Consider the following 26,843-nt stretch of genomic DNA (forward strand, 5'->3'; position numbering starts at 1 on the left):
AAAATCTTTCTCAATTCGAATCAAAAGTCCTAAAAAAACAGAATGTCATTTAGCAATAGTACTAAAGAGCCTCGAATTTTTGGTTGGCCTTAAGGTCCTTTGTCAAAAAAAACAATGGGCTGGGCCTGGCTGCGTCGAGTGGATTTAGGTCAGGTATATTTTAACTTTCTAAAAAAATAGTTAAATATGTGATCAATCATTTTTTTACTGCTGTAATAAACCATCATCAAATAGTAACTGAAAAAAACTTCAGATAAAACAAACAAAACTGCGCATAAGCTTAATTTAAATTTAGTTAGTTTTGTGTATTCATGAATAGATCTGCTCAATATTAATCAAAAAAAAAAAAAAACTCATAAGCTTATTATGAATAACAATTTAATTAGCTCGAATATTCTCCTCTTAATCCTTCCCGCCACCTTCCTCTCCGCAAAACTATAACTAAATTGCGTTAATTCAGTTTTTCACCAGTTCATCACACAATACACACTAATCTTAATTAACACTAAACAATAAAACATAATCCGTATTTAAGAACATCACTATGCATCCCCAATATTCCATCAACTCTTTCACAAAATTTTCAATTCAATTTCATAAAAAAATAATAATGGAATCAAGTTGTTGTGGAGATTACATGACGGCGGCGTCGCCGGAGATGGCGACGGTGACGGGATCTGAATCAATAGCGTTGAGACTTCTTTGTGTAGTCTTTATCATCCTCTTCTACGGATCGATAATTCTCCTTTGTTTCGTAATGTACCCGAAGCTACCGAAGGAAGAAATCGGCGACGAAGAAGCCGGTGAGCCGTTACCTCCCGCCGTGAGACTCACGAAATGCGGCGGTGGAGACGGCGGTGACGGTGACGGAGTTAGAGCTGACGTGTGTGTGATTTGTTTGGAGGATTTTAAAGTAAACGACGTCGTTAGAGTTCTTGTGAGATGCAAGCACGTGTTTCACGTGGATTGTATAGATTCTTGGTGTTTTTATAAGCTGACGTGTCCGATTTGTAGAGCTCCGTTTCAGTGGTTTGGTGGTGATTGGTAGAGGGAGAAGAGTGGAGGTTTAGGGTTTAATGTTCGGTATGATCCGGTTTAATCCCAATTTCGATATTTTTACTGTCTTTGGGATTTAGAAAATTTAAGAATGATCTTAAAATTATCTATCCGGTGTTTCTATCGTGATGTATGTGTGTACATATTTGGAAAGAATAATTATAGATTTATAGGAACGAAATCTACCGATTACGGTATTTTTGTAACATTATACCGATCATGGTTTGGTTTCAAACTTTGCGGTAATCTAAGTTATGTTTTAATTTTAAATAAGATGAAATTTGCGAATGTTGTTTTTTTTTTCTTTTTTTACTCATCAACTACATATAAATTAAAAATTAATTTTGTGATTGGTTATTTAATTTGGAAGAAAAGAATTCACAAATGTGACTTCAAAAATAGTAATTTAGAATAACAAGCTAAACAATCTCTCTTAAAATTACGTAAACGGAAAATAGAAGAACTTAGAAAAAAAGAAAAAAAAAACATGGAGCAATCCAAACTCATTTAATAGATTGGAAAATGCGGATCATTCTTCAGAAAACTGCACTATCGATACTAACTCTAGTTGATGTTAATAATTTTTATTCATTTGAGCTTTTTTTATATAAATTATCGCAAAATTTTGAAGATCATGTTAATTTTATCGATTAGTGTAATTATTAATTAAAAAATTTATTATTCTGTTAGAAATATGTATCCACTATATTTAGTAGTTAGTATGATTATTATTTAACTTTTGTTTGTTTCATTATGGATTTGCTTATTTTTGCTTATTTCACACTAACCAAAATTATTTCGTCTGTTATGGGCTGAGGCTTTCCAATTTCCACCGAATGAGGCCACAAAGTTTATGGATTTAAGATAAGATAATATCCTTAGTTTATCTTCTTTTTCTTTTCTTTTTTTGTTGCTTTTAACATATTTTCACATAACAGTTTTTTTTGTTGTTGTTGATAAGATATGTCACATCAAAGAGAAAATTGACAACTCTTCCTCATAATAATATCGATTTCGGCGTTGACTTTTGTATAAACGAAACTAACAAAGTACATGTGAACCGTACGGATAAAGAATCATCATTTGAAGAGTCAAGATATGATATAGGTTCTTCGATGACATCATACATCACTTTGACACTTGCTCCCTCAATTTGTTTGACTTCTCATTACATTTATTTCTTTTGTCAACACCTTCTTTGCTTCTAGATGAAATACCATTTGAAGCTACAATATCAATGTTCTAGTATGTTTTGTTGAGTTTGATGTGATACATATTTTGTGGAAATTGACTTTCCATTGACTTGACCGAAAAAAGAGTTTCTTACATTCTATATTTTTTTGTTTATAAGATGAAGTAAATGTAGTCGGATAGTAGTTGGATCTGATATAATGGTGAATAGTATCGTCTAATTGGAGGAATTGAAAGAAAGAAAAAAATCTGGAAACGTCTAACAGCTTTGTAGAAAATATTTTGGAATCAATTATGAATTTGCTATTTTTTGGAGTGGCATTTATTGGTTCTACCATTTTTGAATAATTTCACTATAAGAAATATCTACATTATTAGCTAGAGAAAAGAGCTATTATATGTCATTAATAGCGTTTTCATAAACGCTGTCTTATGCCCCTGTTATGGTAGACCACATACGATAGCGTTTTTTCCGTATGTTATGGTAGAGTATTCTACCATAGCATTAGTTAAACGCTTTGGTATAACGACTTTATATTTTTTTTTAATTATGTAATAACTCATTTTTGGTGCTATTATAGGTGCTTTCTACCATAACTTTATTAAAATGCTTTGATTTTTTATAGCGCATTTTTATGCTGGAATACATTATATGCAATTAAAATATATAGATTTGAAATCCAATTAATAATATGCTACAGAACCAATTTATTAAAAACATGTTTCTTTCCATAGATCATCAAAAGTTACATAGTGTAGCATTGAACACCATTTGTTAAAAAAAGGTCTTAAACAACATCATAAGTACTGCAATTCAGATGGACTAAACGAAGAATTACATTGGTTTGCTCTTTCTCTCCCTCCAAGAACTTAGGTTGATGTCCACACTTCACTGCCTTCTCCATATTCTCTGCAGTTTGGTTCTTTTCTTTGTCGTTGGCTGTCTTTGTATAAGTAAAGCAAGTGAGTTTTTCAAATGCTTCTACTAGATAATGACTACATATAAAAGCGTGAGGAAAGAAGGAAAGATAAGCTAGAAAAGGTATTTGGAGCAGCAAAGTGTCTTACCAATACCTACCACAGCTGAATCTGAGAAAAACAAGAATACAACTTAACTAGAGACCATTAATTTGAATTATAGCTTATGAAGAACATACTTCACAGAGAACACAAGAATTTTTAGAATCAGAAATTTCTTAAGAATATCTAAGATCCACCGAAAGCTTTTCTTAAGAATATCTGAGATCCAGTGAAAGCTTACCTCACCAAAAGATGAATCGAAGCTTTCTATCCAATACCCTCACTAAAGACAAAACATATATTGAACCATAAAATAATTTATAGATTCATACGGGAAAAAAAAAACAGAAACTCATACATGAGATCACTTGTTACTTGGTTATTCATGACGTTGTTTCCACAAACTCCAACCTGCAATCAAATAAAAACACCATCAATATTTTCATAAAACTAATCGTGCCAAGATATAACCGAAGCAATACAAACAAAACCCATATTATCAAACTTACCATTAGGAAACAATTTCAAAACAAATGTGATCTCACCATGTATCAAACAAACAGAAGATACTAACCACACATACTCCATTTCTCTAGCGTCAAAAGATTAATTCACCTATAAGAAAGGCAAAACAACAACAATTACAAACTGCACAACTGATTATTGTACCTAGTCCCGAGTTTATCAAAAGAAAGCTTCTATGTGTTTTACCATCTTTTACAGCAAGATTGATGACTCTCACTCTTTTTTAATCTTTTGTTCACACTAGAAGGATGTAATAAAACAGTAGCGTCAACAAGCTTCTGTTTTGCCATTTCCACCGCAACTTTTGCTGAGATTAAACACAAAACAGGAAAGATAAAGCCATGTGTAAGCTCATGTCAGTGGACCATGGTTTATTTATTATCCAACAAAGAGATAAGTCCATTGTCTTGTTCTTAGCTTTGCAATCAACAACTAACAATGGATCTCCATGGAAGACATCAGGAACCACGACATAGAATCCAGCTTCTGCAACCTTGTCAACAAGCTTCCTATCACAGTAAGAACATAAAACGAAGACAAGTTACAGCAACAATTAACCTAAGCATCGAGCTAGAGAAACTAACACAAATCTGGCAAAAAAAAACAAATAAATCTTCTCATAAACCTTCATATCAAATGAGTTCTTTCTCCCTCTCTCTCTCAACCAATTTCTCAACCCTTACCTTCTTCCTAGCCTTAGCCTCCTCCTCTTGAACCATATCTCTATTTCTTTGATCCGGTTCACGATAACGTTCACGACGACCACGCTCACGGTCTCTCTCTCGCTCTTGCTCTCTGTCTCTATCCCTATTGCAGTATCTATCTGGCCCTCTATCTCTCTCCCAGTCGCAGTCACGTTCTCGTTCCTGATCTCGGTCTCGATCCTTGTCCAGATTGGTGTTGTCTCCATTAGAGGAATCGACCGAGTTCGTGAACCAAGCTGTAGACTGAAGGATAATGAAGGGACGCGAAATGACGCCGGCGACGAGCTCACAGTGGAGCCGAAGTCGATGAGACCTAGGTTTTGATTTGGGGGATTTTTTTTTTTTTTTTTGTATTGTCGTAAAAAGATAGTAAATTTTTTTTGGCTTTGGGCTAAACACTATAATACTTAAAAAAAAATTCTACCAAACAAAAAAATAACACTTCAAATTTTTGGATCTGAAGTTTCTAGCGCTTAGGTGAATTTTTCATCTAAGTATTGGCGGAATAAGTGATTTTCGCTTCTGATTTGGTGGTTTTTTTTCTTAGCATTGTTTCAGTGCTATTATATAGTAATCAAAAATAAAATTCATCTATCATAACAGTTACGAAAAATGAGCTATCGTCATATGCTATTAATGTAGATATTTCTTGTAGTGTTTATAGATTTGTTATTTTTCGGGTTATAAAAATATGATTTAATATGTGTTTTACTCGTTATGTTTGAGTTTAGTCGGTTTTATTTGTTTTTAGGGTTTAATATTTGGTAAAAATACGTATTTTTACCAAAAAAATCGTAAATACATACATTTTGAAATATTAAAAAATAACAAATCCGTTAGATTTTCCAGAAAAAAAATGTCTCTTCTACAAAAATCCCAATATTTTGAGTCAAACCAGAAACAACAACTATTTTTATAGGTGTTATTCTCGTCACAATGAAAATCTAGCTTCGCACTCATTTTTTTTTCCTTTTATCAGCCACACTTCTACTACCCATAACACATGCAATAGTTATTTGTGTTTATTTTTTGTCAAACTGTTTCAATGTCTTTTGGGTCCAAATCATACTCACGAGCTATTTTTCTTTAATAATCACGAGCTACATACAAGAAATCTGATATTTTACGATAGATTCGTGACGAAAAAGTTTATATAAAATCGATATTATACGATGGCAAAGGTTGATAACCTTAAAAGTCAACAGCAGGCCATCTGCCTATGGACCATTTAATTTTTATGGTTTATTTATCATTTTAGATGACAGCGGATATACAACGTTATAGTACATTACTACTAGTCAACTATTATACTCCTACTACTTTATTTTAGAGATGATTTTGGTTAGACAATTATTACATAAAATGATTACACTTGCAAGGTTGTTTGGTACTCAGTTTTTCAAACTTAATCATTAATCAGAAAAACAGTAGTTAAAGTACATGATTAATTTACAGATTAGTCAACAAAAAAATATTAAACTGGGTTTGCGTCGTCATTAGAAAGATCAATGGTAAAAAGAACATTGGTTATTTGAAGTTTATCGCATTGCAATCAAAGAATACAGGTCAAATAACTCGATTGACTTTTCATCATTATATTTTCAAACGATGATTGGTATATAGTATCTGGAAAATGTCGTTTACATTTATTAGTCTCAATGTTATGACAAAGAAGTGATCCCTTTCTTGATCATTCAAGATCTTTGTTGATTTACTCTAATATCTGTGAAATTGACTAACTAAAAAACCATCACGATATTTAATATACTAACAAAGACCATTCAACCTTAAAATATGTAATCTGATGGTGACGATCGTGATAGGCATTAGTGATGGATCAATCAAGAATCCTCTTTAGGTTGGAAAAAATGGACTAATAAACAATGTTAGGATTAACATTTACGCTCAACAAAACCCACAATAGTCTATTTTCGTTGGTTTCTTCTTAGTATTATATTGTTGATTGTTTTGCACCAACAAAACGTACGGACCACATACTTTCGTGATTAGGCTTCTTTCAACAAAATTTGATTGGCAATATTAAACTATCATCGTGTTACATAACACATGGTTTCTTATCCGTTTCATTCAACTAATGTTACGGTTTCATCTCTTTGCGAATGAAATCTGGCGTCGATATTTCAACTAGTGTAGAAAGATACCATTCAAAAGAAATAATCTCTAACATCACGAGTATGAATAAGAATGACGTAAACAAGCTAATTTAACACTGCTACGATATTTGGTTCGAGGAAACTATAAACCTAAGATTTTAATTTCTTTTTTTCTTAAAGGGTAAGAGTGTAAGACGCAGGGCCGGCCCTGACCTAAAGCCCAACAAGCAAGGGCTTTAGGCGCTAAAATATATATATATATATAACATTTTGATGGCACCAAATTTATCTTTTCTTATAACACGGGTTCAAACTTCCCAAACAACGTTTTTCTATATTTTTAATATTTATGGGCATAAATTTTTGTTTTTGGCTTTAGACAGTCCATAGTATTGAGCGGGCCTGGTAAGACTAAGACGGATATATACCAACTAACGTAAGTAATTTTCTGTTTGAATACCATTAAATCATCCGCAAAACATAATTATGTGTGCGATATATGTAGTATGGTATATTTGATAGCATTATACCGGATTATACATGATATATATAAGATGTCTAACAATTATCAAGTGGTAAGCTAGAGAGAAAAACCTTGAGAAAATGACACTACAAAATCCTATCCCTAGCTTTTTTTTACGTCAAATTTTTACTCTCTTTTCAGTTGGTTCAATATTTTGATCTCCATTACTAAGTTATTAAAGTACATAATGATATTTCAGTTTAGTTGGTTCCCTTGTTTTAAAAATCGGCCGCCTAGCCGCCTAGGCGCTGATCGGAGGAGCACCACGGCGATTTTGTCCAAATCGGTGAGAAAAATCGGAGATCCGATTTTTCGTCCGCCTAGACCGCCTAGCCCTTTTTTTTTTTTTTTTTTTTTTTTTGTCTAAAATTCAAAACGTCCTATTTATGTTCGTAATTTGTATAAAAATCATAAATTTGAAATTAAAATCTTTTTTTTTCATGTGTTTAATACAATTTTAAAAATAATATTATATAAATTTCTTAATTATAATGGATTAATATGTTTTTAAGACATTAAATAGCTCTAAAACTAATCCCCGATTAATCTCCGTGTAATCCCCGATTTTCTTGCTAGGCGCTAGACGCACCCTCACCGCCCGACTAGCGCCTAGCGATTTTTTAAACACGGGTTGGTTCATAGTAATAAGTTTGCACGAGACTTTTGTGGTATTAAAGTACATAATGATCTTTTAGTTAGATATTATTAAAGCATAGGTGAAAAATAAAGTGGATCTTTTACTGTTTTACAATGTGACGACTGACAAGAAACATGGACGTGTTAGGTTGGATAGATAGCTAGATACTATCACGGGCATTGTTTAATTCTTTCTGGCAAAAAAAAAAAAGTTCTTATTTTATAATACTAATTGAAATAGATATTACTATATTAGTCCACTAACCACGAGCCCTTATTACAGATTGACTTTCTAACGATTTATAATATAGTATTTTCTTCATAGAGAAATTCATTAGCTACATAATTAACAATAAAATCCTATAATTTTCTTCATAAACTGGAAAATGATAACAATCGGGCAGAAAATGATTCATTTCCATCACAATTTTTGTTTCTTTGATGAATTTAATCCTTACTAAAATATACTCTATTACTGACCAAAAACAATGTACCTTTAAAAAGAAAATTGCACGGATTTTATGGTTGGAATATATTTTAGATTTTATTTGCCATATGATATGGTAAACGAGACATAAGTCTATATTCCTCACTAGCTCGTGTCCCTTTTTCGTTCGGATCCGGACAAAGATCTTGGATCGATAAAATTTTTAGAAATGGCTTAAAGTAGTGTTTTATCCCTCTTACAATTATTCGAAACAGTGATATTTGGTGAACCCAAACCTGCCCAATCGTTGCCTCGTTAGTCGTGTCTTTTTCTCTCTCGTGAAGACGATTTTCATTTCTCAGATCTAAGTTTCTTTTCTGTTTTGTTCTTCAATTGTCGGTCGAATCTACTCAAAAGCGGTCCAGGAGTGAGCCAGCGCGTTTCTCTGTCAACGGTGGTGTGGCGTTTTCCCTTCGACGTGGAGGTGGCTCGGGTCTGATGGAGGAGGGCTACTGCAGCGGTTCTCTCATGGTTGGGACGTCGTGAGTGGCTTCAGTTCCTCCGGCTCAACCGTCAGTCTCAAGCTGCGTTCACGGCGGAAGTTGGGGGGATTAAGGTGGGTTCGTTGTTTGCTCGGTGGTTAGCTGCAGATCCATAGGATCTTAGAGGGCGGTTGTGGATGTCGGGTGTAAGGGTTTGGATTTGAGCCACCATCCTTTAGATCCGCCACAACTTAGCATCCATCGAGCCGGATCGATTCGCCAAAGCTCAGGGATCTTGGTGTGTTTTGCTGGTCTGGAAGAGAGGGGTTTCCGTCCAGTGAGTCGGATTGCTTCTTCAGGATCTGATTCCGTCGATGTGCTTAGTCGGAGTGTCTAGCTTTCCGGGAGACTTGTGGTGGGTTGGTTCGTCGGAGGCATGAAATTGATGGCGGAAACCGGTCTCTTTCGCCGAAATTTCACTGTCTTCGGTTGCAGCCACAAAACTCTGGGTCTTGAGCCCGCCGGATTTCAGGCTCCGGTAGCTCTGCGGGCATCTATCAACAAACGGCGAGCTTCTTTTGTTTTTCCGGTGAACTGTCGATTTCGTATTTTGTAACTGGACTGGACTTTTGTAGATTCGGCCCAAGCCCATTTGGGAGATAAATATAATAATAGTTTTTTTAAAAAAAAAAAAAAAAAAAAAAAAAAAAAAAAAAAAAAAAAAAAAGAAACAGTGATATTTCACAATAAATTCTCAAATGATCGTAATAATGTCGTTAAATTCGGTATTAGCAGCTCAACCAGTTAAATATAAAGCCACGTTTTGAGAGAATTTAGACTACATCTTAAACTCGATACTAGCTTCGAAGATTACACTACATTTGATTTTGATTTTTTCAGATGAAAAAACTATAGTGTCATTACCGTATAACTTTTTATGTTTCGCAAAGAGTGTTATTCAAACATATTTTACACAAAATAAGAAAATTGTTTAAAATTTTGTTTTACCCTTTATAAATACACTAAAAATGAGTTTTCTATTGAGCCAAAATAATGGAGCTAAAAAAGAGATTTAGTTTAAAATTTTGCATAAAAAATTTAAAACGATATTTTTGTGAAATAAAAATTAAATTTAAAACGATATTCTTTTTGAAACAAAAGAAGTACTCCCTCCGTTCTTTTATAAGTGATGTTATAGGAGAATGCACATAGATTAAAAAATCATTTTTTTTTATTTATAAACTAAAACATCATTTATTATCTAATCAAACAATAAAAAATCAATCTACAGAATATAAATCGTCAAAACCAATAAAAAAGTAATTCATTTTGTATTGAAAATTGAAAATATCATCTATTTAAGAACAAAATTAGAAGCTTAAAACATCACTTATAAAATAAACGGAGGGAGTATTAACTTCCTGTAATTTATTTATGTGCTTCACTTAAGTCAATAATGTTAGTGGTTGTATGTATAACAAAAAAAACTTGTATCCCTATATTTAGTACAGGTGGATAGAATAGCAATGTCACGTAAAAGTTAAATGGTTTAATGTTTCACGTAAAAGTTGCTAAAGAAAAGCAAATGAAAAAAATCAAATTTCTTGCTTTTACTTTTCAGGTGCCTAGCCGTGTTCAGAAATCAGAGACCAAGCAATACAATGATCAAATGTAATACCAACAGTTAATTAATGCGGATTGTTGACAAAGAAAACATTTCATGATCGGATTGTTGACAAAACAAAAAGCAAGACCAACAAAATAAATGTAAGATAAAAATGAACAAAAGAAATTTAATGATTTTGCACAAAAAAAAGAAAGAAATTTAATGATATTTAAAAACTTGGCAAAACCAAGCCGACATGAGCTGAGTCAGGTTCATGTCGTCAAAATTAACATCTGACGACTGAGAAAGATTGGACCGCCGTGCAAGGGACTTACTTTTCTCCCTTCTTTTTTTCCTCTGACTTAACATAGCTAATTAATTTTAATTAACATTATTATAGTTTGAATATATTTAAATGTATTTTAATATATTTAACTAAATACATTAATATTTAGTGAATTTTGGTTAAACAGTTCAGTTGGAAAATTTGGTATATAATTTATTATTTTACCATTTGGATTATTAAAAGATAGTTTTGCCAAATGTACCACAATTTTAGAAAATCCTAGCAAATGTACCACATTGCAAATCAATTTAGCATCCACACCACTTTTGGTATTTGTGTGGTAGAGATTGGACGATTTTACCCTGCTGCATGTGTCAGGAATTTGTCATGGGAAGGAGCTACAGTCAGACGTCTGTTGGGAAACGGGAAGCGGCTGCATTAAATGGATGTCTCCAGATCTTGTCCCCGATTGAAAATTCTCTGTTGCGTCTAGATCTTGTCCCCGATTTCATCAGCTTGCTCTATTATCATGAATCCCAGATGATATAGTTTTACCAACCTGCAAAGATCTGGATTTACTCAGGGACAACATCTCTTAATTATCTATCGCAGATGATGTGGTTTTACCAGCTAGCTCTAACTCGGGGACAACTTTATCTTTATTTTATTCTGCCAGAAAGCCGAAGACGAAGATCTAGATTTACTCGAAGACAACTTGATCTTTATTTTATTCTGCCAGAAAGCCGAAGACGAAGATCTAGATTTACTCGGAGACAACTTTGTTTTACCAGCCAGAGAGACGAAAACGGTTACCAATGCGCCAAAAGAGAGAAAAAGGACGGAAGAAATTTCGGAAGGTCACATCAATCGCAGTTCCTTATTTCACCAGTTGGGGGTAAAATGGTCATTTTACAAACACAATGTGGTATGAATGATAATTGGGATTCAAATGTGGTAGAAGTGATAACTTTTGTGAAAAAAGTGGTACCCAATCTAATTTTCCCTTATTAAAAACTTGGTTCGTCAGCAAAAACATATTTAGTTCGGTAATTTTGTCTACTCCTAGTTATACTTTTCTATTTTTTTGGATCAAACGATAATTTTTTTTATCGGCATTTTTTTTATCAACGTCTTAATAGTTCAGTTTTGAATAATTTGACACTAAAATTAGCGTTATACTTCCTATAACTAATATTTTTTTTTGTTAAATCTTCATAATATATTTTTTTCTATATGATAAAATTTTGGACAATTAGACCATCTGCATTGGGGGATCACCCCCCCTGATCTAAGCATTATTTAAATCCAAAAAAAATGGGTCAATGGGCTTAAGATCAGGAACTGGGCTCTTGACCTGGATCTGTTCTTGTGGGTGTTGCGGGGTGACGTGGCATTTGGGCATTGGTTGGAATATTCAACATATTTGGAATAAATTTGGATAATAAACTATGTATTAATTAGATAAAATGTTTTTGTGCTTTTATTAAGTAATATGTTTGTTTGTTTATTGTTATTTATATTTTTAATGTTTTTTTCATAAATATTTAGTATTGTATTTTCACTTTTATTTTCAGTTTTTCATAAATTTGGCATTTGCAATTTATATGTTATTTTTAAATGTTTTAATAATTGTAAAATCTTAATTTAATTTAGATCGGCATTTTTTTTATCAACGTCTTAATAGTTCAGTTTTGAATAATTTGACACTAAAATTAGCGTTATACGTCCTATAACTAATATTTTTTTTTGTTAAATCTTCATAATATATTTTTTTCTATATGATAAAATTTTGGACAATTATGCCTCCAATACAAAAAAACAAAACAAAATTGACGGAGACAAAGAGAAAAAACAAATTTGACAATCATGCAAATATTTTTCAAAAAAGTAGAAAAAATAAAGAGAAGATGGGTTTTAAAGGCGGGACCGGTCCGCCATCAATGCCACCTCCCAACTCCTTTCTCTATCCCTCTCTCTCTCTCTCTCTCTCAGCTACTTGCAGCAAAATTACAAAATTGTCGACAGAAACTTCTCTCAAATTTAGTTCCTTTCTCATTTATCCTCTTAATCCACCAAAAACAAACTTCCAAATCTCTCTATCCTCACAAACTTTGTTCTGTTTCTCCTTCAACTTTCCATAGATAAAGTTTAAACCTTTTTGATCTTCAGTCTCTAATCTCAAAAGGGTTTTGTTTAATTCCCCTCAAAACCATGGGAATTTGTTTAAGCGCTCAGATTAAAGCTGTGAGTCCAGGTAAGCCAGGTACTTCAAGCTTTCATGTTTTTTAAAAATAAATTTACCAAACATGCAAATGTTAATGATTTAATTCAATTTAGAAGTTTTCATTTTAGTTGGTATAAAGTAGGGTCTTAAAATTAGATTTTGTTTGTTAATTTTTATTTAATTTTATTCAATTTGAGGTTAGGTTTTTTGGTGGTTGGAGGATAAAATGACTTAACTTAAAAGTTAGGCTTAATGTTTTGACAAATCTGTCATAGGTTTCATAATAAATTGATTAATTATCTAAAACTTTGTCTTTTTTTTTTTGTTGTTGTTTGGTTAATTCACGCTTCATCATACATAATCAAAACAAATCAGAGTTTTACTTTTGTCTGATCTCTAAAAACAAAACATGAAAATTGGATTTGTCACAAAAGTGAAATCTAACGTTTTTTTGTATGTTAACTATGTTTTTGGTTGTTGTATAGGTGCAAGTCCGAAGTATATGAGTTCAGAGGCTAATGATTCACAAAGTATGGGAAGCAAAAGCTCTTCTGTGTCAATTAGAACAAACCCAAGAACTGAAGGAGAGATCTTGCAATCTCCTAACCTCAAAAGTTTCACTTTTGCTGAGCTTAAAGCAGCAACTAGGAATTTCAGACCAGATAGTGTTCTTGGTGAAGGTGGATTTGGTTCTGTTTTCAAAGGTTGGATTGATGAGCAGACTCTTACTGCTTCTAAACCGGGAACCGGTGTGGTTATTGCTGTTAAAAAGCTTAACCAAGATGGTTGGCAAGGTCACCAAGAATGGCTGGTAAGATTCAAGAAGTTGATCAAATTCAATCTTTTTGAAGTTTGACGAGATTTGAAGATTGTTTAATGTTTCTTTGATTGATGTTGTTGTTGTAGGCGGAAGTGAATTACTTGGGCCAGTTTTCACATCCTAATCTTGTGAAACTGATTGGTTATTGCTTAGAGGATGAGCATCGTCTTCTTGTTTATGAGTTCATGCCTCGTGGAAGCTTAGAGAATCATTTGTTCAGAAGTATTGTTTCTCTAACACTCTTGTCGATTTTCAAGATTCTGTTTATTCGAAAACGTTTTCGAGTATTCAGATTTTGTTTCTTGTGGTTGCAGGAGGTTCCTATTTTCAACCGTTATCTTGGACTCTCCGGTTGAAAGTTGCTCTTGGTGCTGCCAAAGGTCTTGCATTTCTTCATAACGCTGAGACTAGTGTCATATACCGTGATTTCAAAACGTCGAATATACTTCTTGATTCGGTATAAACTTCCGCTTTTTTCCTTCTTGGATTTGATGAAAAAAAACTGTGCAAGAAGGCTTTATGTTAACCCTTGTCTTTGACATGATCACAGGAGTACAATGCTACGCTTTCTGATTTCGGGCTGGCTAAAGACGGTCCAACGGGTGACAAAAGCCATGTCTCTACACGGATCATGGGTACTTACGGATATGCGGCTCCTGAATATCTTGCAACTGGTTAGTCTCAAAAGTTATTTCTTTCTGTGATTTGATAAAAAATTTCTGATGACCACTAACTCTTTCGTTTTCCTTAGGTCATTTAACAACCAAAAGTGATGTCTATAGCTACGGTGTCGTGCTTTTGGAGGTGTTGTCTGGACGGAGAGCTGTGGACAAGAACCGTCCACCAGGAGAGCAAAAGCTAGTGGAATGGGCAAGACCGTTACTCGCAAACAAAAGGAAGTTATTCCGAGTTATCGATAACCGTCTACAAGATCAATACTCAATGGAAGAAGCTTGTAAAGTAGCTACTCTGGCGCTGAGATGCCTCACATTCGAGATAAAGCTGAGACCGAACATGAATGAGGTTGTTTCTCACCTCGAACACATCCAAACTTTGAATGAAGCAGGAGGAAGAAATATCGATAAGGTCGAGAGAAGAATGCGTAGGAGAAGCGATAGTGTTGCTATCAACCAAAAACCAAATGCAGGTTTTGCTCGGCAAACCGCTGTGGGCGTCATAGCTACTGCTTATCCACGCCCGTCTGATTCGCCTCTGTTTGTCTGAGTAAGAAACAATGAATGTTCTCTTTAGTTCGGATGTACATTTTTGTTTCTGCTTATGTACCGAAAGGATTCAGTTCATGGCTCGTTTACACGACGCAGAGATTTGACAATTGATCTTGTAGTGCGAGAATTGACTAACATAAGTATAAATGATCTCATGTTCTTCAACTTCAGGCTTTCCAAACATATATACAAGCAAATGGACATCAAAGAGACAAAGAGTCGATAATAATTAATAAGAGGCTTACTTTTTGGTGTTGGTTACTTTCAATTATTTGGCTAAGAAGTTTATATACAGTGAAGACACTATTTCTACCATGTTCTGACCAGTCCCGGTGTCCAGTTTCGCCAGTCTAGCTTCGAAAGCGACTTGTTTAAGTTCATCTTATCCCTAAGATCAAGAACTTTCTTACGATAACTACTCCCTTGCTTCTTTAGCTTAGGCTCACTCTCTCCATTTATCTCAGCTTTGATGATCTCTTCTGTTTCATCAGTAACTGGCGGAGGAGCATCTTCCGCTTCTTCGTCGATGATGCGTCCAATAAGTGCAACGACTTCGCTCATTCTAGGCCGAGATTTCGGTTGCTTCATTAGACATTTGTTTGCTAAAGCAGCTACTCTCTGAACAGACTTCATACAGTAGTACTGGCCTTCGAGCCGCGGATCGACAATCGCATGGAATTTCTTCGAGTCTGATACATAAGGTTTCACCCATTCTAAAAGATTCTGTTCCCCCCGAGGTCGGTTTCTATCCACTGCTCGTCTTCCCGTGATCAGTTCATACAACACTACCCCAAAGCTCCAAACATCGCTCTTTGCCGTCAATTTCCCAGTTTGTACATACTCAGGAGCTGCGTAACCAACCGTACCTACAACCTTCCATACAAGACAAAGTTAAAGACTTCAAGAGATGCTATGTTAGAGAATGCCCCAATAGAGATACGTACTGAAGTTGAGACATGACCAAGTCCTTCAGGAGGTCCTTGCCTAGCTAATCCGAAATCCGAAAGCTTTGCACCGAATCTCTCATCAAGCAAGATGTTTGAAGACTTGAAATCTCGAAAAATCAGCTAAAACATAAACAAGAAGCAGAATCAAAACCAAAAAACACAAAACAGTCTTAAATCATATAAATAGCAATGAAATGCAAAGTTTTAACCTGAAAATCCATTTCTTCATGAAGATAAGCCAAGCCTTGAGCAGCATCTTGCGCAATCTTCAACCTCGTCATCCACGGAAGCGATACAGACACAACTCGGCCTACGAGATGATCCTCCAAGCTTTTGTTACACATAAGTTCGTAAACAAGAAGCCGTTGCATCCCTCTTTCATCATCATCAGCACAATACCCAACTAACTTCACAAGATTTGGATGATTCACTACTCCAAGAAACTTCACCTCATTGATCCATTCTTTATGCCCCTGAATACTAGACCAAAGCCACACACACAAAGATTTACCACAACAACAACAACAAATCCAATCACAACACACAAAGTAAAGTTTCTCCTTTTAGGTTCAAATTTGGTAGTAGCTCACTGAAATTGAAACTTTAACAGAGACATACACACACATAACAACAAGCCCACTTCGACAAATCAATCACAAACCACAAAATAAAGTTTCTTGAATCAAATTGAGTCAAAGTTGAAGCCTTTACGAGACTAATTGAAGCAGAACAGAGTAAAAAAGATTAGAGTCATGCCTGTAAACCTTGACGATTAAGCTGTTTAACAGCAACATTAATCTTCGAATCAAAACCATTTGAGTCTGAAACATCAACAACACCTCTATAAACGCAACCAAACCCTCCTTCACCAATCAAAAGACCTCTACTAAACCCTTTAGTAGCCAACTTCAGCTCTTTGAAAGTAAACACCTTTAGATCATTCTCAGGAACAAGTCCACCGATCCAACGTTGACTCAATGGTTTGGGAAAACTAAGCCTTTCCGGTGAGAAACTCCAGTCTGAGTCAAACTCAGACCGGCGAGTTGGGTCTGAAGTGGTGGATGATGCTACGCTTAAAGACCGAGCCCATGAGAGTCTTGAAGCTCTTGAAATAACACTGTCTCCTCCTCCTCCTCCTTCGTCGATTGTTGTCCCTCTCTTGTCGCCATTGGTGAAGTGAAAACACTTCATGTTCTTCTTCTTCCCCCAAATCAGACCGAGTCAACGAAAATAAAAATGGAGACTTTTTGAAGAAGATGATACACTTTGAAGATGGGTTATGATCTGATGTGACAGGTTTTAACTTATACTTGATGACGTGGCGTGTTAAGAATCGTCGATTTTTTGACGTGGTCGTATAGAAGGAATTTGCTCAGAACGAGTAATAGAGTCAACATAAATATATATATTTTTTTTTTGTGTGTGAGATATAAAAATTGATATTTTAAATTTTACATCGACCACATTAATGAATTTAAGATATAAAATTTTATATAAATAAATAAATTATTTGTCTATTAATTATTAAATTATTAATGCACGAGTTTTTTTAGGTAACCATAAATAGACATATAATTTTTTTTCTTTTTCTGATATATATTGGAAGAAAAGTAGGAGATAATATTATTCATAAAGCACCAAGATTTTGAACCAGTCTCGAGGATTGACCAACTTTGATTAATTCTACTTTTATTGTTGTTGTTGGTTGATCGGTCGATTCATTTTTATTTTTCTTGGAACAATAAAAACTACTTATCAAAAAAAAAACAATAAAAACTAGGAACAAGGACATTTGATGGGTTTTTTTCGGACTTCACTTTGATGGGCTTTTTTCGGACTTCACTTTGAATTTTGAATGTATTAGTTTGAGTACTTACACTATATACTCTAAGACCACCAAGTATTTAAGTCAAAGGAGTAGTGGCATTTTCGTAAATAATTTGTATGTTTGGTTTGTCATGAAAAGACCATTATACCCCTATGCTTGTAGAGTCTAGCAGTTGCACCCAGACATAATTGCGAAACGAAACCTTCGGCTTATGTGTCGTTTGATATTTGTTAAAAGCGACAGTTTCGCTTTTGCATTTATTGATTTCGTTACTTTTCTCTCTGTTGAAATTTGAAATCTCCGTTCTTCTCCCTGTTAAAAACATATATATCACGACACGAAAGCATATAATGGGATGGGGAAAAGATATCGTGGTAAGATATCTCGTAGCTGTGATTTCTTGTCTTGCCATAATTACTTTTCCATTTAATGCTACTCCTGTAGCAACTTCGGGCAGAGAGAATTGCCAAGCTCGATACTTCTGTAGGGTCCGCCGTGATTACCGTGTATCGGATAAACGCATATATATCCAGATATGTATCTCTGTTGCAACACACGTATCTCTACGAGCATTAAATAAGTGGGGCCCAAAGGATATTTGCACGAAATTCTCGGAGGGAAAATTCCCGCAATTTAATTCCGAATCTTTCGTTCCACAGTCTGTAAACGTATAACGTGATACGAAGATATATATCAGGACACTAAAGCATATAAAGGGATGAGGGAAAGATATCGTGATAAGATATCTCGTAGCTGTGATTTCTTGTCTTCCCATAATTACTTTTGCATTTAATGCTACGACATGTATCTCTGCGAGCATTAAATAAGTGGGGGCCCAAAGAATATTTGCATGATATCCCTGTCCCCTACGAAATTCTCGGAGGGAAAATTGGCGCAATTTATTTCAGGGGTATTTTGGTCTTGTTTTTTTAAAAACAAATATTTCTCTCTCTTGTTTTGCAAACAAAAAAACTTGTGTATGCCACACCTAATTATTTCTCAAATAATTGCTATGCAGCTAATTGACTCTATTAGTTTTTAGGTTTTACTACTATTAGTTACTCAAAAAAAATCTGATTGTATATAGGTTAGAGAATACAAATTTTTGATGTTGTTAATTTAATATGTAGACTTCATTTACTTGTTTCAAATGTCAGTTAATAATTATGTAAAATAACATAGGAGACATTTTGTAGAAAAAGGAAGAATTTTGGCCAAAAACTGCTATGCTATTTACAAACTCAAAATTGTATCTTGGAATAATCAAAACCCCTGTTCTAAAACGCGGCCGCCTAGGCCGTTTAATCTGCGGTTAAACGCTCGGCGGTCGGCAGCCGTCGCGATTTTGGTTAATCGGCTATATAATCGGAATTTTTTAAAAAAAGTTTCATTTTTTCTGGTTTATAAGATTGATAACGTAATATGGATTGTAGATCTGTTGCAATTGGGTAAAAATCCAAAGAAAACAAAGCAAAGAATGACATAATTGTGAAAAAACAAAAAAACGGCGGAAATTAGGGTTTTCTGGTCGCAGGGGTGATGAAGAAGACGATGGCATATATGTAATTTCACGTTTCATTAAATGAAAAAAATAGCAAAACAACAGCTTCTACGTATCGAAGCTAGGCTGTTTGCATTCAAAGGCATGACATAAACCACTTGACCAACGACGTTCTCATGTACATTATCCGTATTATAATATATATATAATAAAATTACATATATAAATCCCGATTAATCCCCGTTTAATCTCCGATTTTTTCGCTAGGCGCTAGGCCCAACCCGAGCGCCCGACTAGCGCCTAGCGATTTTTTAAACATGGATCAAAACTAAGCCAATATTACTCAGTTCAAAGTTTAACTCATCACAACAAAAATATACTAACAACTCTCTAATAATAATTATTTGGATTCATATAGTAGATCAAATACATAGCTTTGCTTACTAGGTTAGTATCACTATAAAAACACCAATAACCAAGATAGGTGAAAATATTATCACACGAACAGATTCTAGAATGAGCTTATGAAATATAAGAAAAGGAACACATGAGGTTTGTTTGTAGCTAGTAGTTGAAATAATAGGGATCAAATATTCTAGAAATAATTGTTAGTAGGATTTATTTAGTAAATTAAAAAATATAACCAGATAAGTCATCATGAAAATAAAATGCCGAGATGATTTATTTAGGTTTTTTCATAAATAAAATATTACCATAAAAACACCAATAACCAAGATAAATATTAATGTTATTACATGAGCGGATCTTGAGAATAAATTTATGAAACATAGCATAAGGAAAACATAATAGAGGTTTGTTTGTAGCCAGAGGAAATTATAGGGACCTTTGGTTTGTACAAATATAGTGATTAAACTTGGATGGAAAATAAACTAAGATATAAAACAAACTCATATTGAATTATTTTTAAATAAATAATGGACTATAATATATAAAGTATATATATTAGAGATATATTTATGTTTCTGTTCACCTAAATATCATAAAATGTGGCAACCAAACAAACCCTACAAAGCTAAAACCATGTTTTTTATATCTAGCTATTTCATACTTCCAAAAATGCAAAAAAAATCTCTTATCAGAAAAAGGTAGTAAATAAACGAAATAGTTGACGAACTATTAGAACACATAAAACTATCAATTCACTTATCAATTTGAGAAAATGCTAAGATTTTTCTTCAACATTTAATAGTTATCAAGTACCACTTTGGAGATTGTTACAACACATAAGTTTGTAATCTTAGATTATATAATAGAAGATTGCATCATAATTGGGTCAACTTTGTGGATTCCTACTATCTCTGCGAGAGCTGCTAAGAGTCTTCTTGATACAAGAGACCCTCTTCTCTATATGTCAACGATTTGATTGATCAATCAACACAGCTTTGGAAGCTGGATCGCCTTCAGGTGTTGATTGACCCCGCTGATATCCCACTTATTTTAGGAATTCGACCAAGTCGTACCTACTTGAGTGATGGCTATAGTTGGTCGCACACCAAATCCGGAAACTATTCTGTTAAATCAGGATACTGGGCCGCGCGAGATTTATCTCGTCCTACCTGTGACTCCCCTTTTCAGGGACCTGGTGTTTCGGCACTTCAGGCACAGGTATGGAAGTTAAAAACTACGCGAAAGCTTATGCATTTCGCGTGGCAATGTGTTTCAGGCTGTTTAGCCACTTTTCAGAGATTAAGTTATCGCCATTTTGGCAACGAGAAAGGATGCCCCCGTTGCGGGAGTCCGGAAGAATCAATAAACCATCTTCTCTTCGATTGTCCGCCTTCGAGGCAAATTTGGGCCTTATCACCCATTCCCACCTCAGGGCACATTTTTTCCAGAAGTTCCCTCTTCTATAATTTCGACTTTCTTTTCTGGCGTGGGAAAGAATTCGGAATAGAAGAGGATACTCTGGAACTCTTTCCATGGATATTGTGGTATATCTGGAAAAGTCGTAACAGATTTTGCTTTGAAAACTTCAAAGAACCTCCTCAGGAGACTCTGGCCTTGGCCTTACGAGAAGCATCTGTTTGGAAGAAAGCAAACATGAGAGAAGCGACAGATCCCGAGCCTCTCGCCCGAGCGGTTCTACTCCCCTCTCCCGCTCCCGGGATCTCGGAATGTCAGATTGATGCTTCCTGGCACTCGGAGGACACTCTAAGTGGACATGGTTGGGTTTTAGTCGACCAAGACCGTATTCTTCAACTTGGCTTAAAGAGTTCGAGAAGAAGCCTCTCACCGCTCCACGCAGAGATTGATTCTTTGCTTTGGGCAATGGATTGTTTGATCTTGCTAGGCATTACTAATGGCGCCTTCGCATCTGATTGCTCTGACTTGATATCTCTCATAGACAACCAAGAGGCTTGGCCTTCTTTTGCAGCAGAAATGGCCTCTTTCCGGTCACTTGTTTGTTTTTTCCCTTCGTTTAGTATTAGATTTCTTCCTCGTAGTTTTAATACTCGAGCTGATTGTTTAGCCAAAAAAGCTCGGGCTCGAAACAGTCTATTTTCCCATGTAAGTTCGTCGGTTCCTGATTGGCTCTCCCTAGCGGAGAGTCTTTTTCCGATATCTTAATAGAAATGGTATATGAGGAAAAAAAAAAAAAAAAAATTGGGTCAACTTTACAATGAGCTTGAAATCACGACCGTTTTGAAACCAAAAAATCTATTTTGATCGGCGATTATGTAAAATTTTAAATATAAGGTTTTGTCGATTCAGTCAATGACAAGATTTTGAGTATTCCATAATCGTGGGTTTATAGATTTTTCTTAATATAAAACGATTACTATTTAACTAGTTTAATTCAACTAACTTTAAAAGTAAGTCTGTCCGTTTGAATCTACAATAATGTTGAATCCAACAAAATTAATTGTATTTTTACGAAATATATATATTTACTGTATTTTTACAAATTTCTCATTGAAACGTAAATCTCATATTTGTTTAGCGAATAAATTTTCGAAAGTGAACGAAAAAAATTATAGATGTTGTAGGGAGGGAACAAAAAGAACCCACCGCCCATGTGCGAATCTCATCTTCTTTCTTCTCGTTAAGTACCCAATGGACCTTCTTCCTCTTTGATGTGTGACTCTCTCATAGCTTCTTTCCGATTTCACCCTTTATTTTTAATTCTATTTCCTCCTCTTTGTTTTTTTTTTATTTTTGTTTTTGTGTTTTTGTGTACACTTTTAAACTACAAAAATTGATTATCATGTTTATCAATTTATAAAGAGCAACCCACAGATTTTTCTTTCTTTACTAGTTTACTTAATGGTAAATGGCAAGAAAACAAAATTATCTAGGTGAATGATAAGTTGCTAACTTATTAGAAATTTGGGAACGAAATTTGGTGCAGGAGACTTTCTAAATTTAACTGTTAAACTATTTTATATTATATTTTTTTTTGATAAATGATACAATAATAATTAATACGTTAATAAATAATAATGATGTATAAGTCTAAGATTAATAGTTTGATACAATACAAGTTCATAACAGTGAAAACAAATTTTATTTAATAAAATTAGATGCCCCACCTAATTAAAATTATTGGTTTAAAAAATAAACTACGGTCTACTGATAAATATATTTGAGACATGTGTTAGTTCATTTTATTTATGTCATAGTAAAATTCATCGTAGGTTTCTTAATTTTCATCATATGTATTGTCGTATAATGCAAATGCTATCTTCTAATTTATGATTTTTTTTTAAAAAAAATGTTCCAAATATATCATAAATGCATGTAAAAGCTATTTACATATTGGATGGTATGGGTTTGGCACAGAACGAAAAAAACAGAAGGCAACATTAAATACTTTTCGTAATTATCTCATTGCTTAAGTACAAAATTTCATTATCATCCATTTTGTCTTAGGCTTTTGAAAAAAAATCCCATAAAATCCCATGATTCTTCTTCTTTTTTAATTTTTTCTTATCATCCACTAATTTCTCCCAACCTTTTTCTTAGATAACTCAAGTATTTATATCCAATCAATTAATTTTCTTACTTTTGTTCTAACTTTCTAAGAATAGTAACCAACCATAAGAATTGAATGAATACCCCCACCCAATCCACATTAAACACCCTTAATCTTAGGCATAATAAATTAGAAAAATGGTTAACCAATCAGTGTTTTTTTTTTTTTTTTTTCTCTCCAACAAATCAACTCTATTGATATCATAAAGTGTTTCTAAAAATACATAATCAATAGAAAACAACCATTCTACGTAAATACATTTCGATCGAATATAGCCTAGCTATCACTTCAAAAGTTTTTTCGCTCTATATCAATATTTGGTAGTAGCAAAATGATGTTTACTTTTCATAGATTAAGATAATAAACCATAAATTTAACCTTTTAGCAAAAAAAAAAAAAAATAATAATAATAATAAACCATAACATACCCACATATATAAAAATTACAATATAGAGTTCTACAAGAGGCATTACAAAATACAAACACATGACACATCCCTATATTACTGCTTCTTTTACTACCAGAAACTCTTCAAATCTGCTTCACACCTCCTTCTACTTTTAACAAACTTCTAATTTCACCCCAAAAGATTACTAATTATAATTTACGACCCCACACGCTTAAAAAACACCACTGTCCAATTTCACACTCTCCAACGAACACATCAGAAAAAAACACAACCCATCAGAGGTAAGAAAATTGGAATTTTAGTGGTCTCTTTATAAACATGATTATATATTAAAATTTCTCAAATTACTAATGCCTTCGGCTGGAAATTTTAATAGTAATAATAAAAATACTAAATAGATAGATGAGTTTCCGATAATGCCCTCAGACTCTGAAGTTCTTTCCCATGAAAGTCTGACCAAACTGCCAATTCGCCGGAGCAATGTTCCACGACGTCGAGCTTCTACGGTCACTGCCTGTGACTCTAAAAGAAAGTGACTGACCAACCAAAACAGAGTTAGATTGCCAGTTTTGCCCCCAGTTACGACTCATGCTCATCCACGAAGTATGTGTTCCTTTAACTCCTAACCGGACTATGTTTCCGACGCCGGCGACGTTTGTGACTAGAACCAAGTTAAAGTAACGGAAACCGTTGATCGTGAACCTTATTCCTCCTCTTTTCCGGCATGGCACACTGTTGTAATTAAAACAAACAAGTCAAGGTTAGTTACGTCATTTCAAGAAAAAGTTGAGAAAACGCGTTGTTGACTAAAAGACACCATTTCATTATTGTTACTCTTGACTTTTATTATATGGTACTGATAGGTAAAAAAGAGATTGTTATAAGGACAGTTTCGTCTTTTTGCAGAAAATAAGATCTTTTAGATTTGGTAATTTAGCCAAGTACTAGAGACCCGACATAAATGCTGCACCGACTCGCGCCAAGAATCAAAGACAGACTTTTCAACCGTACCCCTATACTTATAAAATATTGTTTAAGACCCCAAACTTTAAATTCTTTCACATTAACCCAAAGTATTCAGAATCTAGAAATAAGTCTTCACAACTGCACCATGGTATTTATAAAATGTTATGTTTAATACCCCAAACTTTTAATTCTGTAAACATTAACCCCAATAATATGGACTTCTCAACAGCAACCCCAATACTTCTAAGATATTAAATTTCACACCCCAAAGTTTATAATATACCAAATCTAACCCCAATTTTTCTAATTCAAGAAACCAATCTAAAAGCCTAGGAGTTTGTTCTTCTTACCGGCGGAAAGAGACGGGGACGATTCCGGCGCGATACTCAGCAATCTTAAGGAACATAGGCATAGCAAGATCAAAGTGAGGCCTAGGAGGGTTACACCAACCACCATTGTCACTAGGCTGAGCAAAGTTCGGAGGACAGAAATTAGTCGCAGTGATGAAGATTGAAGGACTACCAGAATGGCACCATCTTGGATCACTCGCACATTTGAGCTCAAAACAAGCACCACAGCTAAAACCATTGTTGAACAGAGCCGTGCTTAGAGCCGCCGTGTTCACACCATAGCCTTGGCTGTATAAGTTACCATAACCACAAGCACCTCCTGAAAACAAAAAAGGGAGCAAAAAGTTTAAACCTTTTGGTGTACAAAATCAAGAAGATGCAATAAAAACCGTTAATTTGACAATGTGGTAGTTTGGTATAGCAAAGATGAACAAAAAGATTAGAACTTTAAGTTGGGTTTAGTACTAAAGTTGAAACCTTTGAGGTACAGAATCAAGATTTTAACATTTTGACAATTTGGTTACGAAAAAAGATTGGAACTTTAGGTTAAAATTGATGAGAATGTGGAAGAGAAGAGAGATAGAGAGATAGAGAGAGAGACATACCCATGGTTCCAGAAGCATCAGAGCCACCATAGAAAGTGGCATGGGCAGTTTCCCAACCACCTCCATTGTAGACTCCTGGGATTCTTGCTTCAGACAATGCAAGAATTGTGGTAAGAACAGATAAAACCAAACCCAACATTGCCATTACCAGAGAGAGAGATTGAGAATAAAGAGAGAGATTTTGGGAGAAAAAGGCAGAGGAAGAAGAAGAAGAGTCTATTGGAGTATCTCCATGTGTGTAGGGAAGGGTATGGAAAGGTGACTATATATAAATTACATAAGCATTTATTTATTTTTCTTGATTTGTATTATTCTCTTTCTTTATCATTACAAAAGTTTAACATATAACTTCTTTTTTATTTTTTAAATAAATAAATAACAAGCTTTTAAGTTTTAACCTCTAGGGTTATAATTCTCTAGCTTATGAATAGAGATTACTAAATATGATTTGTGTTTTCGACAAAAGTAATACAATTACGTAATTCGTATGTAACTATAGAATGAATATTGAGTATGTCTTATATACAAAAGCCATGCGTAAAAATCCATAATTAAATGTTGGGTCTTTGCCCTTTCGTTTATTGCTAATATCACGCTTGGTGAATAGTGCGTGGGTTACACTACCCAATCATAATTCATAGTGTACGGATAAAGATGATGTTACTCCACTAAAATCCGATATAGATCTTCTCACGTTCCATTGAAGCGCGTTGGAACGACCACTCTTTAGTTGCTATCAATAATTTTCGCTCTTTAAAATTGCTATATCGTATTGATGTGTATTGAATTTTAGTATACGAATTTGGTATTTATAGTAATGGCTGTATTAATTTTAGTTTCTAAAGAAACGGTTATATATAGCTTATAATCATGGTAATATCATTGTTTCGGGCTTTCGGCTTATTGGTCTTACGTACAGAAAAAATCATAATTATTTTATTTTCATGCAATTTGGTAAAAAAATTATAATTTTTATCAAAAAAATGTTGGGTAAAATATATCTACTGTTTATACAAAAATAAATGAAAATTTGAATTTATATTATCTTTGCCAAATTATTTATGTAGAGACTAGAAAACTAGAATAGAACGGCTCAAGGTTTATTAGATACAGTAGGTGATATTTATACAAGCTTGAGAGAGAACCCTAGGTATCTCAATGCACAAATAAGGAAATACATAACTCATAGAATATTTACATAACCATCCCCGAATACTCCCCCTCAAGTTGGCGCATGTAGATCACAAATGCCCAACTTGCCACGAAGATACTCGAATGCTTGTGTGCCAAGAGCTTTTGTGAAAATGTCCGCAAGCTGTTCTCCGGTGGGAATATATGCCGTCTTAAGTAGTCCGTTGCGAATCTCGTCTCGTATGTAGTGACAATCACGCTCTATGTGTTT

At 34.2% G+C, this 26,843-nt stretch overlaps 6 protein-coding genes, 1 long non-coding RNA gene and 1 pseudogene across 10 annotated transcripts; 4 read left to right on the forward strand and 4 right to left on the reverse strand.

Annotated features, from left to right (window-relative positions):
* Positions 1-4: 4 nt before the first annotated feature.
* Positions 5-1,371, forward strand: LOC9317088 (RING-H2 finger protein ATL64). Its single transcript, XM_021029390.1, has one exon. The coding sequence runs from the start codon at positions 545-547 to the stop codon at positions 1,046-1,048; it is 504 nt and encodes a 167-aa protein (XP_020885049.1). The 5' UTR covers positions 5-544; the 3' UTR covers positions 1,049-1,371.
* A 1,600-nt stretch (positions 1,372-2,971) lies between these two features.
* LOC110229440 lies at positions 2,972-4,165 on the reverse strand. Its single transcript, XR_002332842.1, has 5 exons — positions 3,979-4,165; positions 3,777-3,882; positions 3,626-3,678; positions 3,509-3,550; positions 2,972-3,336 (listed from the first exon to the last, which is right to left on the reverse strand). It is a non-coding gene; the product is annotated as an uncharacterized LOC110229440 (long non-coding RNA).
* Positions 4,166-4,170: 5 nt separating this feature from the next.
* On the reverse strand, positions 4,171-4,815 carry LOC9315256. Its single transcript, XM_021029034.1, has 3 exons — positions 4,476-4,815; positions 4,230-4,301; positions 4,171-4,198 (listed from the first exon to the last, which is right to left on the reverse strand). Exons 1-3 carry the CDS (start codon positions 4,700-4,702, stop codon positions 4,171-4,173), a joined length of 327 nt encoding a protein of 108 aa, XP_020884693.1. The 5' UTR covers positions 4,703-4,815.
* An 853-nt stretch (positions 4,816-5,668) lies between these two features.
* Positions 5,669-8,865, forward strand: LOC110229270 (annotated as a pseudogene).
* On the forward strand, positions 8,863-9,356 carry LOC110229271 (the record flags this gene model as incomplete). Its single annotated transcript, XM_021029035.1, has 1 exon — positions 8,863-9,356. A coding segment is annotated over one exon (213 nt), but the record flags the coding sequence as incomplete, so codon positions are not given.
* Positions 9,357-12,520: 3,164 nt separating this feature from the next.
* Positions 12,521-15,005, forward strand: LOC9317090 (probable serine/threonine-protein kinase PBL10). Of its 3 annotated transcripts, none has more exons than XM_021029593.1 (6): positions 12,521-12,833; positions 13,280-13,605; positions 13,701-13,836; positions 13,929-14,071; positions 14,165-14,288; positions 14,366-15,005. In XM_021029593.1, exons 1-6 carry the CDS (start codon positions 12,782-12,784, stop codon positions 14,836-14,838), a joined length of 1,254 nt encoding a protein of 417 aa, XP_020885252.1. In that variant the 5' UTR covers positions 12,521-12,781; the 3' UTR covers positions 14,839-15,005. The 3 variants fall into 3 exon arrangements, with proteins under 3 accessions (XP_020885252.1, XP_020885253.1, XP_020885251.1); XM_021029594.1 differs by having other exon boundaries at positions 12,545-12,824; XM_021029592.1 differs by lacking the exon at positions 12,521-12,833 and having other exon boundaries at positions 13,048-13,605.
* Positions 14,996-17,028, reverse strand: LOC9315257 (probable serine/threonine-protein kinase PBL19). 2 transcript variants are annotated; one of them, XM_021029590.1, is made up of 4 exons: positions 16,544-17,028; positions 15,997-16,260; positions 15,785-15,907; positions 14,996-15,713 (listed from the first exon to the last, which is right to left on the reverse strand). In XM_021029590.1, the coding sequence occupies exons 1-4, from the start codon at positions 16,976-16,978 to the stop codon at positions 15,150-15,152; spliced, it is 1,386 nt and encodes a 461-aa protein (XP_020885249.1). In that variant the 5' UTR covers positions 16,979-17,028; the 3' UTR covers positions 14,996-15,149. The 2 variants fall into 2 exon arrangements, with proteins under 2 accessions (XP_020885249.1, XP_020885250.1); XM_021029591.1 differs by having other exon boundaries at positions 15,007-15,713; positions 15,997-16,267; positions 16,544-16,712.
* Positions 17,029-23,514: 6,486 nt separating this feature from the next.
* On the reverse strand, positions 23,515-25,696 carry LOC9315258 (expansin-A6). The gene is made up of 3 exons (XM_002880978.2): positions 25,442-25,696; positions 24,837-25,155; positions 23,515-24,252 (listed from the first exon to the last, which is right to left on the reverse strand). The coding sequence occupies exons 1-3, from the start codon at positions 25,584-25,586 to the stop codon at positions 23,943-23,945; spliced, it is 774 nt and encodes a 257-aa protein (XP_002881024.1). The 5' UTR covers positions 25,587-25,696; the 3' UTR covers positions 23,515-23,942.
* Between the last annotated feature and the right edge of the window lie 1,147 nt (positions 25,697-26,843).

The sequence above is a fragment of the Arabidopsis lyrata genome (assembly GCF_000004255.2).
Source record: "Arabidopsis lyrata subsp. lyrata unplaced genomic scaffold ARALYscaffold_4, whole genome shotgun sequence".
Lineage (NCBI taxonomy): Eukaryota > Viridiplantae > Streptophyta > Magnoliopsida > Brassicales > Brassicaceae > Arabidopsis > Arabidopsis lyrata.

What these genes read in the sequence shown, in the direction of transcription:
- LOC9317088 (XM_021029390.1), top strand. Translation starts at nt 545, where the DNA reads ATGCATCCCCAATATTCCATCAACTCTTTCACAAAATTTTCAATTCAA.
- LOC9315256 (XM_021029034.1), bottom strand. Translation starts at nt 4,702, where the DNA reads ATGGAGACAACACCAATCTGGACAAGGATCGAGACCGAGATCAGGAAC. An exon ending in AGGCTAAGGCTAGGAAGAAG is followed by an intron (nt 4,302 to 4,475) that starts GTAAGGGTTGAG and finishes TTACTGTGATAG; the next exon opens with GAAGCTTGTTGACAAGGTTG. An exon ending in GTCTTCCATGGAGATCCATT is followed by an intron (nt 4,199 to 4,229) that starts GTTAGTTGTTGA and finishes GCTAAGAACAAG; the next exon opens with ACAATGGACTTATCTCTTTG.
- LOC9317090 (XM_021029592.1), top strand. Translation starts at nt 13,204, where the DNA reads ATGAAAATTGGATTTGTCACAAAAGTGAAATCTAACGTTTTTTTGTAT. An exon ending in AAGGTCACCAAGAATGGCTG is followed by an intron (nt 13,606 to 13,700) that starts GTAAGATTCAAG and finishes TTGTTGTTGTAG; the next exon opens with GCGGAAGTGAATTACTTGGG. An exon ending in AGAGAATCATTTGTTCAGAA is followed by an intron (nt 13,837 to 13,928) that starts GTATTGTTTCTC and finishes TTGTGGTTGCAG; the next exon opens with GAGGTTCCTATTTTCAACCG.
- LOC9315257 (XM_021029590.1), bottom strand. Translation starts at nt 16,978, where the DNA reads ATGAAGTGTTTTCACTTCACCAATGGCGACAAGAGAGGGACAACAATC. An exon ending in TTAATCGTCAAGGTTTACAG is followed by an intron (nt 16,261 to 16,543) that starts GCATGACTCTAA and finishes TCTAGTATTCAG; the next exon opens with GGGCATAAAGAATGGATCAA. An exon ending in TTGGTCATGTCTCAACTTCA is followed by an intron (nt 15,714 to 15,784) that starts GTACGTATCTCT and finishes CTTGTATGGAAG; the next exon opens with GTTGTAGGTACGGTTGGTTA.
- LOC9315258 (XM_002880978.2), bottom strand. Translation starts at nt 25,586, where the DNA reads ATGGCAATGTTGGGTTTGGTTTTATCTGTTCTTACCACAATTCTTGCA. An exon ending in TGATGCTTCTGGAACCATGG is followed by an intron (nt 25,156 to 25,441) that starts GTATGTCTCTCT and finishes TTTTGTTTTCAG; the next exon opens with GAGGTGCTTGTGGTTATGGT. An exon ending in GTCCCCGTCTCTTTCCGCCG is followed by an intron (nt 24,253 to 24,836) that starts GTAAGAAGAACA and finishes TAATTACAACAG; the next exon opens with TGTGCCATGCCGGAAAAGAG.